General features: G+C 47.6%; 1 protein-coding gene across 1 annotated transcript in view; it reads right to left on the minus strand.

Moving 5' to 3' along the window:
* The window catches only part of OPLAH (5-oxoprolinase, ATP-hydrolysing), an 88,484-nt gene that overhangs the window by 41,891 nt on the left and 26,834 nt on the right, over nt 1-19,759 (minus strand). Inside the window, exons 6-11 of the mRNA XM_089665612.1 lie at nt 17,634-17,829; nt 17,233-17,398; nt 16,066-16,204; nt 10,556-10,623; nt 7,240-7,505; nt 1,989-2,101 (exon numbers count right to left, since the gene is read on the minus strand). Of these exons, the coding sequence (XP_089521738.1) occupies nt 1,989-2,101; nt 7,240-7,505; nt 10,556-10,623; nt 16,066-16,204; nt 17,233-17,398; nt 17,634-17,829 (948 nt within the window). The remainder of the gene's footprint in view (nt 1-1,988; nt 2,102-7,239; nt 7,506-10,555; nt 10,624-16,065; nt 16,205-17,232; nt 17,399-17,633; nt 17,830-19,759) is intronic.

Consider the following 19,759-nt stretch of genomic DNA (forward strand, 5'->3'; position numbering starts at 1 on the left):
ACAGCGATCGGTGTTTCTCTGTGTCTGGAGGACACAGCGGGCACCGGATCGTGGTGCCACGCGCTCCCAGGAAGCGCACACAATCCAAAATGGCGAGCACAGTTTATGAATGGCAACCCACCCCTGCACTGCCACCGTCTGGCCATTTATATACAGCGGCCGGACGGGAAGTGGTTAATACATTCTAATTTTGTAACCACTGCAGGCTCTGTGATGTCCCCACACCTTGCCATAGGAAGAAGGGTCAGCCGCACCCCGGAGGATAGAGGAATACAGCGTGTATTTATACCTCGCCAGGTTAAAGTGGTTATACCGGGATGATGCCAGTATCTTTTTTTTTTTTTTTTTTTTTTTTAGATAGCAATACTGTTTAACCCCTTGCCTACCGCGCACTCCCCAACCCTTCCTGCCTACCGCGCACTCCCCAACCCTTCCTGCCTACCGGACACTCCTACCCCCTTCCTGCCTACCGGACACTTCTACCCCCTTCCTGCCTACCGGGCACTTCTACCCCCTTCCTGCCTACAGGGCACTTCTACCCCCTTCCTGCCTACAGGGCACTTCTACCCCCTTCCTGCCTACCGGGCACTTCTACCCCCTTCCTGCCTACAGGGCACTTCTACCCCCTTCCTGCCTACAGGGCACTTCTACCCCCTTCCTGCCTACAGGGCACTTCTACCCCCTTCCTGCCTACAGGGCACTTCTACCCCCTTCCTGCCTACAGGGCACTTCTACCCCCTTCCTGCCTACAGGGCACTTCTACCCCCTTCCTGCCTACAGGGCACTTCTACCCCCTTTTTGCCTACCGGGCACTTCTACCCCCTTCCTGCCTACAGGGCACTTCTACCCCCTTCCTGCCTACAGGGCACTTCTACCCCCTTCCTGCCCAGGCCAATTTTCAGCGCTGTCGCACTTTGAATGACAATTGCGCGGTCATGCAACATTGTACCCATATGACATTTTTATCATTTTTTCATACGCATAGAGCTTTATTTTGGTGGTATTTACTCGCTGCTGGGGGTTTATTTTTTGCGCTATAAAGAAAAAAAGAGCAAAAAAATTGGAAAAACAAAGTTCTCTATTATAAAATTTTGCAAACAGGTAATTTTTCTCCTTCACTGATGTGCGTTGATGAGGCAGCACTGATGGGCACTGATGGGCAGCACTGATGGGCAGCACTGATGAGCTGGCGCTGATTTTTTGAATAACAAACAAATTTCTAATCAATGATGGTAGAATCCTGCGAGAAATATAATTTCCAACATGCCTAAAGCTGGCCATACGTGGGTCGAATTTCAACATACTTCTTTTAAACATTTTTTTCGGAGAATTTTTGTTCGATTTTCGCACCATTAGTGGACCACAGCAATGGCTGATTTTTTTCGAGCGACCATCGAATTTAAGTGATCGGGCATGTTGGAAATTTTTTGAATAACAAACACATTTCTAATCAATGGTGGTAGAATCCTGCGAGAAATAGAATTTTAAAATAAATGAGCCGTGACCTGGAAAGAAAAGAAAACTCTTCTTTTCTGTAGCAACACGAGGTAAAATTAACAGCTTGGTTGGTTGAATTTCGAAATCAATGGTAGCACCAATCGGATTACAAAACACACAAAATTTTTGATTTTCTAAAGAAAATTTGTTCGGAATTCGACCCGCGTATGGTCTGCATAAGACAAGTTTCAAATATTGCTACAACTGGACTGTGTATTTATTGCCAGCACCACGCTGCACCCCCCCACAAACACATTTGCCTGGTTCCTGGCTGTTCAAACTGGTCGAAATTAGATTTTTTTTTTTTTTTTTACATAGTCTGATTGAAAAAGACAAAAGTCCATCCAGTTCAACTATTAAAAAAAAAAAATAATTATAATCCTCCACCCACAGTTGATCCAGAGGAAGGCAAAAAAAACCAGCAAAGCACGATCCGATTGGCTCCTGCAGGGGAAAAAATTCCTTCCTGATTTTTTTGCAGTCAAACTTACTTGTGAATAAAGACTGTTTTCATTCCCAGTGATCGGGCGATGGCGCAAGCATGCTGACCTCCTGCACCGCCAAAACACGCTAAAACATGGCGAGAAGTGTCATGGCCTTTTGCCTGTGCAAATACAAAAATTGTTTATTTTTATTTTTAAATTGACAAAAAAAATTAGAAGAAATTAAAGTAAAAGTAGATCTAAAGCCAAAACTTTTTTTTTGAGAATAGGTAAAATCCCCATCAGGCTTCTTGTGTCCCTCCACCTCCAGTGAGGAAAATCCCTCTTAGAAAGTTGTCACCAGAACAGGTGTCCGCCATTAAAAGATTTCCTATGTATTGTGGTACATTTTTTTAATTAGCCCAAAATATTGGATTTCCATGACTTTCAGTGACTATTGACAATGGTGACCAAAAAATATGGTGAACCTTCCTAGAAGAGGCTCAGGCACCAGTATAACTTTGGATGAAGGTTCTTATCCTTTCACACTTTTTTTTTAACCACTTTCCTGCCCACCTTATAGCAGAAATACTACTACAGGGCGGCAGGGCTGCGCAAAAATCACACACACGGATTAACCTGACTACCCAGAAGGAAGAAAAATATATTTGAAATGCTACAATTTTGGCCATATGCAATATATTTCAATAATATATATATATATATATATATATATATATATATATATATATATACACACATATACATACATACATACATACACACACACACATAATACACACACACACACACATAATACATATACACGTGAAACTCGAAAAATGAGAATCTGGTGCATTCATTCATTGATTCCAGTGCAGCAACTTAAAAGGTGAAACTAATATATGAGACTCATTCCATGCAAAGCAAGATAGTTCAAGCCGTGATTTGTCATCATTGTGATGATTATGGCTTACAGCTCATGAAAACCCCAAATCCACAATCTCAGAAAATGAGAATATAGTGAAAAGGTGGAATAATCTCGGCTCAAAGTGTCCCACTCTAATCAGCTCATTCAGCCATAACACCTGCAAAGGGTTCCTGAGCCTTTAAATGGTCTCTCAGTCTGGTTCAGTAGGAATCACAATCATGGGAAAGACCGTGGGATTACTGTGCTTGATTGGCCAGCAAACTCGCCTGACCTGAACCCCGTTGAGAATCTATGGGGCATTGCCAAGAGAAAGGGAGGTGGAGACCAGGGAGCTTGAAAGTAGGAGGTCTTGTGAGGAGCGAAGATTACGGGTTGGGTGGTATTTGGGTATCAGGTCGGTGAGGTAGTTTGGGGCGGAGTTATGAATGGCTTTGTATGTCAGAGTTAGTAGTTTGAATTTAATACGTTGGGCAATCGGAAGCCAGTGGAGGGAATGACAGAGGGGGGTGGAGGACACTGAATGGAGGCCAGTGGAGGGATTGGTAGAGAGGGGTGGAGGACACTGAGTGGAGGCCAGTGGAGGGATTGGCAGAGGGGTGGAGGACACTAAGTGGAGGTCAGTGGAGGGATTGGCAGAGGGGGGTGGAGGACACTGAGTGGAGGCCAGTGGAGGGAATGACAGAGGGAGGTGGAGGACACTGAATGGAGGCCAGTGGAGGGATTGGTAGAGAGGGGTGGAGGACACTGAGTGGATGCCAGTGGAGGGATTGGCAGAGGGGTGGAGGACACTAAGTGGAGGTCAGTGGAGGGATTGGCAGAGGGGGGTGGAGGACACCGAGTGGAGGCCAGTGGAGGGATTGGCAGAGAGGGGTGGAGGACACTGAGTGGAGGCCAGTGGAGGGAATGACAGAGGGGGGTGACAGAAGCGGAGCGGTTGGTAAGGTGGATGAGTCTGGCCGCTGAGTTCAGGATAGACTGAAGCGGGGATAGTCTGTGATGAGGGAGGCCGGTGAGGAGGGAGTTGCAGTAGTCCAGACGTGAGATAATAAGGGAGTGAACGAGTAGTTTAGTAGTGTCTGGGGTTAGGAAGGAACGTATTTTGGAGATGTTGTGGAGGTGGAGCCTGCATGAGTTTGCCAACGATTGGACATGGGGTTGGAAGGACAGGTCTGAGTCTAGAGTGACACCTAGGACTTTGGCTTGTGGGGTGGGACTGATGGTGGCGTTGTTGGTCATGATGGAGAGGGTGGGGGCACGGGCTGGGGGGAAAATCAGGAGCTCAGTTTTGGAAAGGTTCAATTTGAGGAAATGGAGCGACATCCAGTCTGATATGTCGTTCAGTAGGTGAGTGAAACGGGCGGAGACTAAAGGGGTGAGGCAAGGGGTGGAGAGTTAAATTTGCGTGTCATCGGCATAGAGGTGGTAGTTGAAGCCATGGGAGTGTATCAGTTTGCCGAGGGAGGAGGTGTAGATGGAGAAGAGAAGGGGCCCGAGGACAGAGCCTTGGGGGACCCCAACAGAGAGGGGGAGAGAGTGGGAGGTGGTAGCATTATAGGTAACGCTGAAGGAGAGTTGGGATAGATAGGGAGGAGAGCCAGGAGAGAGCGGAGTCTTTGATGCCGAGGGAGTGTAGTTTTTTTTAAGGAGGAGGTTGTGGTCAACTGTGTCGAAGGCTGCGGAGAGGTCGAGGAGTAAGAGGACTGAGTAGTGGCCATTAGCTTTGGCGGTTAGCAGGTCATTAGTGATTTTGAGTAAGGCGGTTTCGGTGGAGTGTAGGGGACGGAAGCCGGACTGTAGTGGATTGAGGTGGTTGTTGTCAGTGAGGTGGGCGCTTAGGCGATTGTAGACTAAGCGCTCAAGGAGCTTGGAAGTAAATGGCAGCAGGGAGATGGGTCTAAGGTTGTTCAGGTCGGTGGGGTCCAGGGAGGGTTTTTTGAGAATAGGGGTGATGTGCGAGTGCTTTAGGGGGGAGGGGAATGCGCCAGTAGAGAGGGAGAGATTGAAGATGTGGGTGAGGGAGCGCAGGGGTGGACTGAAAGCTCATGGGGCCCCCAAGCAATGGGGGCAAATTTGCCCGAACTCAAAAAAGCCTATGAAAAAGGTACCAGGGGCATCTCATGGGGCCCCCTACTGACCCTGGGCCCTCGGGCAGTGCCTGAGTTTCCAAATGGTTAGTCCACCCCTGGTGAAGAGGCATTTCAGTATGAACTTCCTAGGATGGAGGAGGAGGGTGACCGGAGGAGTTGTGTGGGGACAGGGTCAAGGGGGCATTTGGTGAAGCGGGCTTCTGAGAAGACCTTAGTGACCTCCTCAGTGGTAGCAAGGCTGAAGGAGCGGAGTGTTGGGGAGGTTATAGTGTGCGGGATGTTAGGTGTGGTGGGGGGTAGGGCGGTTGCGAGGTCAGAGGAGGGGAGAGTTGCCGGGGTTATAGTGGGAGGGAAGCTAGGTAGGGAGGTAGGTTGAGTATTGGCGATGTCCTTACGGATTGCGTCGATCTTGTTTTGGAAGTGATTGGCAATCTCGTAGGCGGTAAGTGAGGTGTTGGGTGGAGGTGGGGGGGGGAAGAGAGTAGGGAGTTGAAAGTGGAGAAGAGCCGGCGAGGACAGGTGGAGAGGGTGTTAATGAGGGTTACGAAGTAGGCTTGTTTGGCGGCGTGGAGGGAGGAGGTGTAGGTGAGGAAGGCGGATTTGTAGAGGGAGAACGCTCGAGGGGGATCTGGTTTTGCGCCATAATCATTTCAGCGCACGACTGCGACGTTTAAGATTTTTAGTGTGGTCATTCTGCCAGGGTTGAAGCGGTCGGGGTCTAATACTACGTGTGCTTAGGGGTGCTAAGGAGTCTAAGGGAGCTGACAGCGAGTCGTTATACGCAGTAGTGGCCAGGTCAGGGCAAGGATACTGTCGTACAGACGGTCAGCTGCAGAGTGGAGAGGGGTCGGGTTCAGGTTGCGGAGGTTACGGCTGGTGATGGTTTGACGTTTGGGGGGGGGGGGGGGAGGCAGTTTTGTGAAGAGGAGTGGTCCAAAATGACTCCAGATCGTTGTGCAGGTCTGATCTGCAACTACAGGAAACGTTTGGTTGAGGTTATTGCTGCCAAAGGAGGGTCAACCAGTTATTAAGTCCAAAGGTTCACATACTTTTTCCTCCCTGTACTGTGAATGTTTACATGTTATGTGCAATGAAACCATGGCAACATCTAATGTTTGTGTAGTATTATGTTCAGCAGACTGTGTTCTTCTATTGTTGTGACTTAGATAACGTTCAGAGCACATTTTATGCCCAATTCATGCAAAACTCCACGGAATCCCAAGGGGTTCACATACTTTTTCTTGCAACTGTATATACACACATACACACACACACATATATACATACATACACGCACACACATATATATTTTTTTGCATTTCTGGGTAGGGGGCATGCGCAGTACCCTACCAGTGCTGCTATTGGCCGCTAGGGATGTCAATCACTGGGTCCAGAGAGTCCCAGCTGATACCTGGCGATTGTTGGGGAAAGGTGACAGAGGAGAGGTCTGTATGTAGACAACACAGTTCTCTCACCTGCCAGCAAGGACATGCTGCTTTGTCCCCTTCCTGCCCAGTGCCATTAGTACAGTATCGGGGCTTTTTATTAGCACTGATCACTGTATTGGTGTCACTGGGGATGTCAGTGACTCCAAGTCAGTCCTCCCCCCCCCAGTGTCAGAATGTCCGCCACAGTCCCACTATAAGTCGCTGATCGCCACCATTACTAGTATAAAAAAAAAAAAAAAAAAAAAAAAAAAACTCCCATTATCTATCCCGCCATTTGTAAACGCTATAACCTTCACGTAAACCAATTAATTTACACGTATCGGGATTTTTTATTTTTAGCAAAGACATGGAGCAGAATACATTTTGGCCAAAATTTATGACGAAATTAGATTTTTAAAATGTTTTCATTGGATAGGATTAATAGCAAAAAGTAAAAAAATATTGTTTTTTGTTTATCAAAATTATCGGTCTTTTTTGGTTTATAGCGCAAACAATAAAAAACACAGGTGATCAAATCCCACTGAAAGAAAGCTTTTTTTGTGGGGAAAAAAGGGATGTAAATTTCATGTGGGTGCAGCGTTGCATGACCGCGCAATTGTCAGTTAAAGTAATGCAGCGTCGTATCTCAAACAAATGTCCTGGTCAGGAAGGGGAGGGGGGGGGAATCCTCAGGAGGGCGAGGGGGGTGGGGAGAATCCTCTGAAGGGGGAGGGGGGGAATCCTCAGGAGGGGGGGGGAGGAATCCTCTGGAGGACGAGTGATACACATTAAGAGGTAAACAAGTTAAGGTTTGATCAGGTTATACATTTTTAACCTAAATGTGGAAAGGCCATAAGTCACTAAAGGTGATGTACCTGAGTAAGCGATCTGATTGGCCGACACATGGCCTCGTTGGCCACCCTGATGAAGCCCATGGCCACTTCCTCTATGCTGAGAGAGGCTCCTCCCCCAGGGCGGCTGTGCTGAAACTGGTTAATCTCAGTAGTCAGTTGCTGGAACTTCTGGGTTGTGTCTTCTTTGGAGAGGGGTTGGTCCTCCGAGGGGCCGAAGATGCGAGGAAAGTAGTCGGGCAGTAAGCGGCCCAGGCAGAGGTTGGCATCCGTCACGGTAAGGGGGCCCCCTGGGATCCAAATAATTAGTGTTTACAATATGACTAAATGTTCTACAGGAGTCAAAATTCAATTCCTCTTCAGTGTGGTCACCTGCAACAATTTTTTTCTGCCACTGGATGTCCTCAGTGTTACTGGTTGAGACACCCAATCCAAAAGACTAAAAACATTCCTTGTGAGTGCAGGAGGTCATGGACCCGCCCCTGAGGGGCCATCGTTATGGAACCCTGCACTCACAGTGTATTGAATGGCACTGACTCTCGCTGCATCAATGAGGACTGCTCAGTGACAGAAAAGATGTGAAGATGATCTATCTACGCTCCCGCAGTCTACAGCAACATTACAGTAAGCAGTGGCATCACCAGGAAATGCTTTGTAAACTTCCTGTTCTAGGGTGACAACACTCACTAAATTCCTTCTTGTACAGCAGTGGTGTTATCACCCTTCAGGGGGCGCTCCTGCTGTAGGAACAAAGGCAGACTGGTCCCGGCAAATGACATGCGGCTTCTAACCTGCCCTAGCTGCCAGTGGTGAATCTAGAGTATAGCACGTATGGCGCCATGCCCTGCACACCACTTGAAGAGGGCACCAAGCAGGGGCAATGCCAGAGGGTGCTTGGAAGTGCGATTGCACCCCAAAAATTCTGTTGGGAGGTGTGACCACTTCACCCTGCACGTGGGGATACCTTTTTTGGTGTACGTACATGTCAAAGTCAACATTATGCCGGAACCCCAACTTAGAGATGGGCCGTACGCTGTGCAGTTGTGGAATGTAGAGTCTACACCTTCTAGGAAGGACCCCGCTGAGCCCATGGCCTCTCCACCAGTCCAACATATCTCTGCCACCTCACCCCCAGTGACAGAACGGGAATGCACTAGCGTGGACTTCATGCATGCACATCATGAACTCTCACATACCATTCGGTGAGGTACCTGGGTTCTCCATACCGCAGGTTAGGTCCCGATTACTTCGGGGGGGAACTGACCGCTAGGGAGGGAGCCAGAACACTGACCCCCTCGCTACCGGAGATCCTGTCAACTGCATTAGGTACTACTGCTAAATGGCTATCACATTCTCACCAGATTGTGGTTACCTGTGGCAACTACACTCCTCTGCCGAGTTAACCCCTTGTGGTAGCCTTCCTCTCCTACCCAGAGTGTGTTTTACAGGCCCTGTTCTTCAATACGCCATGTGTCTCCACGCTTCTCCATGCACCTCCACGCACCTCCACGTTCCTCCATGCACCTCCACGTTCCTCCATGCACCTCCACGTTCCTCCATGCACCTCCATGCAGTAGCTTTAGATCAGGCTTTCAACCACTTGCAGCCCACTTTAGCTGAAAGAAGGCTACAGCGCGGTTGTCCAGTTCTGGGAGGGTTTCATATAATGTCCTTACAGAACAGCCCCCCCTCCCCCCATGCTCGCTGTGGTGCGCACCCGACGTTCTGCGATCGCGGTGTCCTTTGGATAAAGCTGATGGCATGTCACGGTAAAGGGCCAATTACAGCTGATCACCATGTAAACACACTTGCCAGTTAGCAGCAGTACTTTCCTCACACTGTTACAGTGTGAAAGGAGACATCTACACTGAAGATCAGGGCAGCCCCGACAGTGCCCATCAGTGCCGCCTATCAATGCTAACCAGGGTCCATCAGTGCTGCCAATCAGTGCCCTACAGTGCTGCCTATTAGTGCCCTTCAGTGCCACCCATCAGTGCCCACCAGTGTCGCACATCCGTGCAACCTCATCAATGCCCACCAGTGTAGTCTCATCAGTGCTACCTATCGATGCTAACCAGGGTCCATCAGTGCTTCCAATCAGTGCTCATCAGTACTGCCAGTCAGTGCCACCTTTCAGTGCTCTACAGGACTGCCTACTAGTGCCGTTCAGTGCCGCATATCAGTGCAACCTCATCAATAGCCACCAGCGCATCCTCATCAGTGCCACCTCATCAATGCCCATTAGTGCTGCCTATCAGTCCTCATCAGTGCAGTCTCATCAATATACATCAATGAAGTACAAAAATTACCTGTTTGCAAAATTTATAATAGAAACTGAAAAAATTATATATATATATATATATATATATATTATATATATTTTTTTAAATCTTCGATCTTTTTTTAATTGGCTTAGCAAAAAAAAAAAAAAGCACCCAGTGGTGATTAAATACCTCTAAAAGAAAGCTTAGTGTGAAAAAAATTATACTTCCTTTAATATGGATACAGTGTTGCATGACCGTGCAATTGTCATTCAAAGTTTGACGGAGCTGAAAGCTGAAAGTTGGCCTGGGGGCAGAGGGGGTAAAAGTGCCCAGTAGGCAAATTGTTAAACAGTCCAAGAAAGTTTACTGAATGGCTGCAACTGTACAGTTCAAACCAGTCAATAAGACGTAACTTCACTTGGCTGCCAAGGCATACCTCAACAGTTGGAAGTCTATTACTGGCAGAGTCCGTTTCTGGTGGGCTCCTAGTTACATCCTTTGGCCTAGACCATTACCTTGTTCCCATGCGGTCCCCCTCGGACAGACCCTTCCCCGTATTTATATGTACCACAGAGTGGAGGGCAGGCCCAGAAAATCCAGGGAAACTGGTAGACCCAGTGTTAACCTTTCCCCACCTGGGCAGGTCAGAATCTCTATCTAATAACAGCCCAAGTTGTAGGCACTTGCCTACAGAGGGACTCTGAGCACATTGATGTTATGGGGTCTCTGAGGACTTGGGTGTGAGGGGGCTCTGAGTAATCAGGTATGAGGGAGTCTCTGAGGAATCGTGTTTAAGTGGGGCACTGAGGACACTGGTGGGAAAGGTGGGGGGCTCAAAGCACACTGATATGAGGGGGGTTCTGAGGAATCTTGTGTAAGGGGGCACTGATGGGAAAGGGCTCAAAGCACACGGATGTGAGAGGGGCTCTGAGGGCTCTGGTGATAGAGGGGTTATAAGGTATGAGGGTCTCTCTGAGAACTCTGGTGTGAGGAGACTCATTCTGATGATATGTTCCTGTAGTACACCCTCCTTGTTTCTGCAGCCTTGTCTTCACCTCTACTTTAGGAGACATTACCTTTCCTGTAGCACGCAGGACCTGGATGGGCTCCAGCAGACTCTGGGCCAACTACAAACAATCCTGACCTGAAAAGAAGATTTAAAAAATTATCAGTTTTATGTCACAAAAGAAAAAAAATAAATAAAAAAAAAACCTATCATCCCATTCTTGCAGGTACACCCCTCCATGATCCTCCTAAACCCTCAGGGTATCATTCGCTGATAGTACGCCTCTTAAGAGGAAAAATGAGTAGGAGGCCAATTCAGGAAATACATTCTCACTGTCCCTGGCTTTAATGAACGCTTAAGTCATTATTTCTCTTCTCTGTACTTGTTCTCCATCGAAGACTGGAAGTATGGAAGACAAATCTTGAGCACCAAGGATGTCTACATTGACCATCTCCACATTGACAGGTTTTACATGAAGATTATGTATATTGGGGAAACAAACATTTTATTTACCTGAAATTCAAGATGTGACTTACAATTTTACACACATTCTGTAATTTCAACATGTACACACAAAAATATTCTGAATATACCGGCCACTTTATTAGGTCCATCTAGCTAGTCCCGGGTTGGACTCCCTTTTGCCTTCAGAACTGCCTTCATTCTTGGTGGCCTGGATTCAACAAGGTGTTGGAAACATTACTCAGAGTTTTTGGTCCATATTGACATGATGGCATCACAAAGTTGCTGCATATTTGTTGGCTGCACATCCATGATGCGGATCTCCCATCCCACCACATCCCAAAGGTACTCTATTGGATGGAGATCTGGTGACTGTGGAGGACATTGGAGTGCAGTGACCTCATTGTCATGTTCAAGAAACCAGTTTGAGATGATTTGAGCTTTGTGACATGGTGCATTGCCATATAGATTTGTCGGCTGCACATCCATGAACCGTTGATACAAGGCAGGATGGATCCACCACATCATGACACCACCAGCAGCTTCAACCATTGATACAAGGCAGGATGGATAGACCACACCATGACATCACCACCACCAGCCTGAACCGTTGACACAAGGCAGGATGGATCCATCACACCATGACACCACCACCACCAGCCTGAACCGGTGATACAAGGCAGGATGGATCCACCACACCATGACACCACCACCACCAGTCTGAACCGGTGATACAAGGCAGGATGGATCTACCACACCATGACACCACCACCACCAGCCTGAACCACTGATACAAGGCAGGATGGATCCACCACACCATGACACCACCACCACCAGCCTGAACCATTGACACAAGGCAGGACGGATCCACCACACCATGACACCACCACCACCAGCCTGAACTGGTGATACAAGGCAGGATGGATCCACCACACCATGACACCACCACCACCACCAGCCTGAACCGTTGATACAAGGCAGGATGGATCCACCACACCATGACACCACCACCACCACCAGCCTGAACCGTTGATACAAGGCAGGATGGATCCATGCTTTCATGTCGTTTACACCAAATTCTGACCCTCCCATCTGAATGTTGCAGCTGAAATCCAGACTCATCAAACCAGGCAACGTTTTTCCAATCTTCTATTGTCCAATTTTGGTGAGCCTGTGCGAATTATAGCCTCCATTTTCTGTTCTTAGCCGACAGGAGTGGCACCCGGTGTCAAAGGGGGACTGGGCTGAGGGGCATTTGCCACCTGTTGGGCTGGTGGTCCTCAGTAGACATGTGCAATTAATTTCACCATGAATAGAAATTCGGAGGAAACTTTTGTTATTCGGAGATTCAAATGTATCCAAATCTCCGATTGACAATGACGGTGTGTTTTTTTGTTGCTTTTTGCATGCATACATCGGGGGACATGTACATTTATTTATTTTTAATAAAGGACATGTCAAAAACGGACTATTTACTTCTGTTATTTTGTGGGGGGGTGAATGAATAGGGGTACTATGTACTCCATAGTCATTCACATAGGGGGCAGGATCTGGGGGCCCCCCTTCTTAAAGGGGGCTTCCAAATTCTGATAAGTCACCCCCCCAGCTCCACAACCACTGGGCCAGGGTTGGGGGGGGGGGAAGAGGCCCTTGCTTTGGGGGGAGGTTTAGTCCCCATCTTACCCCAAACCCCGCCACCCTCATGTTGAGGGTATGTTGCCTGGTATTGTTCCTGGCATGCTAGGCTACATGCTCGGATGAGAGTCTGATATGGATTTTGGGGGGACCACACGCCATTTTTAAAAAGAAAACTCATGTTGGGTTCCCCTCAAAATCCATAACAGACACAAAGGACCTGGTAAGGATTATGGGGGACCCCCAAGCTGTTTTTTTTGTTTTAATGCTGGCACTTGTTTTGTTTGCACTCTGCTGTCAGCTGGGAATCTGGCTAACAGTAGATGAGTCATGGGTGTCAAGGATGCGGCGGCCGCCTGCTCCTTACCACCAACTATCCTTCCGAATATACAAAACAAATGCCAAAAATGAATTGGTTCAACATAACAAAAAATTCTTCATCCGAAATTAAACAAAACAAAAATTCATGGCGTGCACATTGTGACGAACCGTCCCTTTGTGATAACATTTTGCCCTTTCGGTTTCAGTTTTCTCCCCTTGGTAAAGCTGTATATGTTTAGCAGCTGTTATGTAGACAGACATTCTACACTTCTATAGAGTTCATACTGTATTTTTGGGTTGTAGGGTTTTGTTGTGGGTGGGGAAAAAACCGGGGCCAGGCTGTCTGGTGGGGGTGAAGCTGTATATACTGAGCTGTGTTTAATAAAGATGGATTCATTTTTACCCTACACAAAGTTCCGACTCGTGGTTTGGGATATCGGGGAAGGATTGGTTTTGAGCTCTAATACCTGCCTTGGCAGAGCACTGGAAGACTTGCAGGACAAGGGGACCATTGGCTGAGACGCATCGCTCTGCACGAGGAAGCCCAGGTGGAACGGTTGCGCCACACACATGTCTAGTCCTCAGTGGGGATATTTCACCATTCAGACATCGATCAGAGTTGGACCTGTAGTCAGTGATGGTGGGCTACCTGCTACTCAGTCAGACCAGTGATCACATCAATCGTCCATCTTCAACTTCCTTTGTGTGTATGAGATATGTTCAGCGCTAGATGTGTTGGTTGAGCTCTCGGCCCAAAATAATAGGGATAAGAGTCTAAATCCAAATTTTAGAAGTCAGTCAAGGTATCCTTGGGGAGGGGTTCCGGATTTGTCAGCCTGATTGCCAATGATAACAAGCACCATTTTATCATTTTTATGTTACAACCAGTTGTCCAGTATTCTCCCCATTTCTGGTCAGCATCTAAGCCCTGATGAACGGGGAGTATTGAGCTACTGAAACAGGTTCGATTTTTCTTATGGTCACCTGATGTGTGCAATAAAGATTTACTGGAATCACAGTAAATCTTTGCGTTCTCATCCATGATGTCATGTGACTGAATGCGGAGACCCACAAAGGAAACAATAGACCATGTCCTTGAGGAACACCCACCTTTCACCATGCCCACCAGTCAATGCAGCACCATGGCACCATGGTACACCTTTTGTAGCCTGTAACGGAACGGACCCAGACTGCACTTGGGTACTTCCGTTAGAATACCGCTTCCCCATCCGAACACAGACAACAGGCACCGCAGCCGACCATACAAGACTAGACGACACCAGTCTTGAAGTAAACCAGGAGGTAGCCTAATTTATTTGAACACAGATACAAGATATATATACTCAGGGGGCAATCCCCCCTCCCTGCATAATGACACAGGGCGGGGCAATCTACATTTAGTAACAAAAGACACACAGGTATTCAAATTTCACTCCAGCAGACAGTCCCATCAGGAGGGAGGGCTGCTGGAGACACCCCCCCCCCCACTAAGCTTATACACATAAACACATACATCCCATAATAGTTTGCTCCCAAGCAAGACACACAATAGAACAATGGGATGCAGCCACATGACATTAAACAATCAACAACCCCCCACCCCAATATTAGGACAGATCACCCTGTACCCCTAACAGGCACAGGGCAACTTACACATAAGTGAGCTGGGTTCCATGGGCCCCCCACCCAAAGTGACTCCCGTCACATAGCCCTCAGAAGTCTGTCCCTGCTATAAAAGGGCTTACTAGTCAACAGAAAGTCAAGCATAATGCATATTGAATCAAGTTTGGACTAACTTTAGAATAATGAAATCTTCAGCAGAGCTGTTAGAAGATATCATGATGATCTTCAGATGCACACCTTGGTACACTACTGAAAAAAGCAGAAGGTACTCTAGGTAAACTAGGAGTATTTTGAGGGCAGCATACACAGAATTGGGAAGCTTTCCTTCAGGACTTGCTTGGGTGGCCTCTGGTATGTAGGTGTAACGGACCCCAGACACCCACGACTGGGTATCTCCATCAAGAAGCTGCTTCTCAGGCTGTGGAACATGAGACCACTGCCTCTGGCTATTGCTACCCCAAGATCCAGACGACACCAGATTTGAAGTAAGCCAGACGGTAGACTGTTTATTTCAACACAGATACAAGATATTTACACTCAGGGGACAGTCCCTCCTCCCTGTATAATGACACAGGGCGGGGCTATCTACATTTAGTAACAAGAGACACATAGGTATTCAAACTTCACACCAGCAAACAGTCTTATCAGGAGGGAGGGCTGCTGGAGACACCCACCCACTAAGCTAATACACACAAACACATACATCCCATAATAGTTTGGTCCCAAGCAAGACACACAATAGAACAATTGGATGCAACCACACAACAGCAAACAATCCACAACCCCCCACCCCACCTATCTCCTAGACATGTCTACACAATATTAGGACAGATAACCCTGTACCCCTAACAGGCACAGGGTGACTTACACATAAGAGGGATATGGGGAGCTGAGACAGGGGTCTTCCCACCTCTCCAAAGTGGGCTGTGTTCCATGGGCCCCTCACCCAAAGTGACTCCCGTCACAGGGATCAAGTGGCCATTGCCTGGTTGGACAGCTGCCTCAGCCCCCTGTTTTGGCTGTCCCACAGTGCCAGGGCACAGTGAAAGGGGCCGTAGTGAGCACATGCTTGCCTAGGAGGGTTCACCTAAAAGGTCATCCTCTCCTGCCTCCCTTGCTCCCATGCACTCCATTTAGCCGCTGGGAGCAGAGTACAATGTCTGACACTTCTACGTACTTCCAGGTTTGGTGGGAAAACTCTTTCCCATTCATCCTATGTCATTGGGTTGTTGAGGTTTCCTACCTCTGTCCCAGCTCCAAAGTGAGCTGGGTTCCATGGGCCCCACCCAAAGCGACTCCCGTCACAGTAGGGTTGTTTGTCATTCCTCCGATGTTCCATTACTGTTTTTGGGGCATAATAAAATTCGTTTGAGGTTAGCCAGTTAGGTGTGTAGCCCATTTTCTTTTGGTTAGTGACAATGTGGTCTCAGAACTTGAAGTGCACCAACAGTAATCTACAGATTGTGGTTGAGTCAGGTTTATTCTGATAAAAGTGGAAAGCCATCTTTGATTCCTGAACAAAATGTAGAAGTTTCTCACCTGAAGAAAAGCATGGAGCCTCCCCCTGCAGCCACCGTGTTTATATCGAGCTGTGGGGCCTGGATACGGATTCCGGCTGTGGTGGCCTCGAACACGTGTTCATACTCCCCTGCATAGCGACTGACGTCCGTAGAGGTGCCTGCAATGCAGAGGAACGTAGGGAGAGAAAAGGAGAGCAGTGAGTAGAATACATAGTCCCGTCACCCCACCACCTTTTTTTTCTCTCTTTCTATATGATGTTTGTTTTTACATTTGTTTTACAAAGAAGCATTTAGTACAGAGAACACCACAGTGATACCTTCAGTCTCTCCCAGTCTGATGGAAGCTTTGTCCAGAGCCATGTGAACAGGCATGATGGAGGGGACAGTATCATCGCTCTGATTCATTAGCTTGTGTGTGTAAATCTCTACTTGAGCTATTGAGGTTCGTAAACAATGGGCTGATCATATCAGAATAAAGGAAGGATAATGGGGAAAATGATCCAGATGACACCGATTTGAAGTAAACCAGGAGGTAGACTAGTTTATTTGAACACAGATGAAAGATATATACACTCAGGGGACAATCCCCCCTCCCTGCATAATGACACAGGCCGGGGCAATCTACATTTAGTAACAAGAGACACACAGGTATTCAAACTTCACACCAGCAGACAGTCCCATCAGGAGGGAGGGCTGCTGGAGACACCCCCCACGAAGAAAATGTTATTAAAGGAACTTTTGGCTCAGCCAGCTGACTGGAATTAAAACTACAAAATATTCAAATACTTTAAATCGTGTGGGTCGAGATAAGAATCTCTGGATTTTTTTTGTACTTGTTAAAATCCCCCGTGACAGGGAATGAGGAAAAATCAGACAGCAATAACACGCCAACAGAGATTCTGTCTCTTCACCATTTTTTTTTTTTTTTTTTTTTTTTTTTAGAACAATGTGGCTGCTTCCTAGGCCAAGATGTCACAAATTAATTATTATTATTATACAGGATTTATATAGCGCCAACAGTTTGCTCAGCGCTTTACAATATAATTAATGGTAACAAAGTAAAAAAAATAAATAAATGCCCATCCCCCTTCCCCCCAGCATCTCATATCACAGAACTCCTGCAGACGTATAGGACTGATTGTACAATGTACTATACACCTGCTGGGCCTCTTATCAACCATCTCACCTCCCATATCGAAGCCAATGACAGGCTGGGGATTGTCAGGACGATAAGTAGTGATGGCGTATCCTACCACGCCCCCTGCTGGTCCAGAGAGGATGGCACGGGAACCGTTGAAGCTGTACATGGGAGTCAGGCCTCCATCCGAACGCATGAAGAGGACTTGTAAATCCTGCAGGTAGAAGGATCTTTGTGAAAATCTTTATCTTAATTTGAGTTGCATGTAAACTGCGGTAGCCAGATTCAGCAGGATTTGCATAGTGCTTCTAGGTAATTTTTTCAGTCTCTTGATATTTTAGGATTTGTGCTCTAGAATCTACAGAGGTAGATGTTCCAACCCAGGGAGCACACGTTTCTAAACGAAAACAATGGTGATTCTTTAGTCCAGAGTCCATCTCGTGCCTCACCTTAAGTTGGTTCTTAAAGCCCCTGCTGAACCCATCTAGATATCTCTGTATACAAGGGGTCAAATACGCATCGGCACAGGCAGTGTAGCCCCTGGGCACCATGCGGATCATTGGCATCACCTCCGAGGAGAGAGAGATGTGGGTGAACCCTAGAGAACGGGCCAGTTCTCCAACCTGGTGTTCATGTGAGGACCACCTAAAAGGGAACATACAAAGATAGGTCGTTGAACATCTTCAAACACAAGGCAACCGTGCAGAGATGTGATCAGCCTGTGCCTTGCCACCACGATTGGACAGATCCAGTTTGATTTTAATTCCTTATTTATTTTCACAAATAAAAGAGTAACATTGTGTATAGACCTGCAGAGGTTTCATGTATTCAAGTTCATTAGAATATTGCATAGATGTAGGCAGGTGCCTACAGAATGGTTAATGTTCTATGCTGACCCATGTTCTGCAGTTATCTGGGTCAAGTCTGCTGATTTTACCTGAATCTGTTACATTGCAGACATGTGGAGGGTCTGAGGCAATGATTGGCTAGATTTCCCGGCCAATTTTCTAAAGACCCACATAAAAAGAGGCTTTTCAGTGCCCCAAGAGAACTGCTGGAAACTGACAAAATGTAGGCTGTTACTTTGCTGGACTATGCCCCCATGTGGGGGTCCAGTTGGGGTTCCCTGAGGAGCTGGGAGCCTAAGGACTGTTATGGACTCTTAGGTACCTATTATAGACTTATTGTCTTTGTGAATTATTGCCAATCATGGACTCTACAGACTCATTGTTACTGCCTGTGGATTTTATGCCAAAAATGGACTCTTGCCTTTAATGGACTACTTTAACTAATTGCCGACCACAGATAGCCGAATGACGGCTGCACTGCGGCCGGCCAGTTCTGGTTGGACGTCATATGATGTCCTCCCAGAACGCGCTCTCCTGGGGCGCGCACCCGGTGGTCTCCGTGATTGCTGTGTCCTACGGACACAGCTGATCATGTGTCGTGGTAAAAGGCCAATCACAGCGGCCTTTTACCACGTGATCAGCGGTGTCCAATGACGCGCTGATCACCAGGAAAACGCAAATGCCGGTTCTCGGCTGCACTTTCCTCACGCTGTCAGATCGTGAGGAAAGTACTGCCGAAAACCGGCAGTTGTCAGAGCGGGGATCGGCACCGATCATCAGGGCACTGATCATCAGTGCCCTGATGATCGGTGCCCAGCAGTGCCACACACAAGTTCCGCCCACCTGTGCCCAGCAGTGCACCCACCTGTGCCACCCAGCAGTGTCACTACCTGTGCCCAGAAGTGCCACCTATCTGTGCCCAGAAGTGCCACCCACCTTTGCCCACCCACCTGTGCTCACTATTGCCACCCACCAGTGCAGCCCAGCAGTGCCCATCAGTGCAGCCCAGCAGTGCTGCCCATCAGTGCCACCAGCCAGTGCCCAGCGGTTGTGCCAGTCAGTGCCCAGCAGTGCCGCCAGTCAGTGCCCAGCAGTGCCGCCAGTCAGTGCCCAGCAGTGCCGCCAGTCAGTGCCCAGCAGTGCCGCCAGTCAGTGCCCAGCAGTGATGTCAGTCAGTGCTATCAGTGCTGTCTATCAGTACCCATTATCAGTGTCGCCTATCAGTGCCACCAATTAGTGCCGCATATCAGTGCCGCCTATCAGTGCCCATCAGTGCCGCCTATCCTTGACACCTCATTAGTGCTGCCTGTCAGTGCCGCCTATTAGTGCCCATCAGTGCTGCCTCATCAACGCACATCAGTGAAGGAGAAAAATTACCTGTTTGAAAAATGTTATAATAGAAACAAAAAAACTTTTTTTTTTTCAAAATTTTTTGCAATTTTTTTGCTTAGTAAGTAAAGTGCCCAGCAGTGATTAAATACCACCAAAAGAAAGCTCTATTTGTGAGAAAAAAAAAATGATAAAAATTTCATATGGGTACAATGTTGCATGACCGCACAATTGTCAAAGTGCGGCAGCGCTGAAAGCTGAGAATTGGCCTGGGCAGGAAGGGGGGTATAAGTGCCCGGTAGGCAAGTGGTTAAGGACTGTTGCTGTTACTCAGGTATTATTACCCTATGGGCACTAGAGCACCTCTGTACAGGATTATGGGAGAAGTTGCTTTAAAA

Source organism: Staurois parvus, unplaced genomic scaffold (genome assembly GCF_062004578.1).
Source record: "Staurois parvus isolate SC_StPar_1 unplaced genomic scaffold, SC_StPar_1.0 ptg002263l, whole genome shotgun sequence".
NCBI classification, from domain to species: domain Eukaryota; kingdom Metazoa; phylum Chordata; class Amphibia; order Anura; family Ranidae; genus Staurois; species Staurois parvus.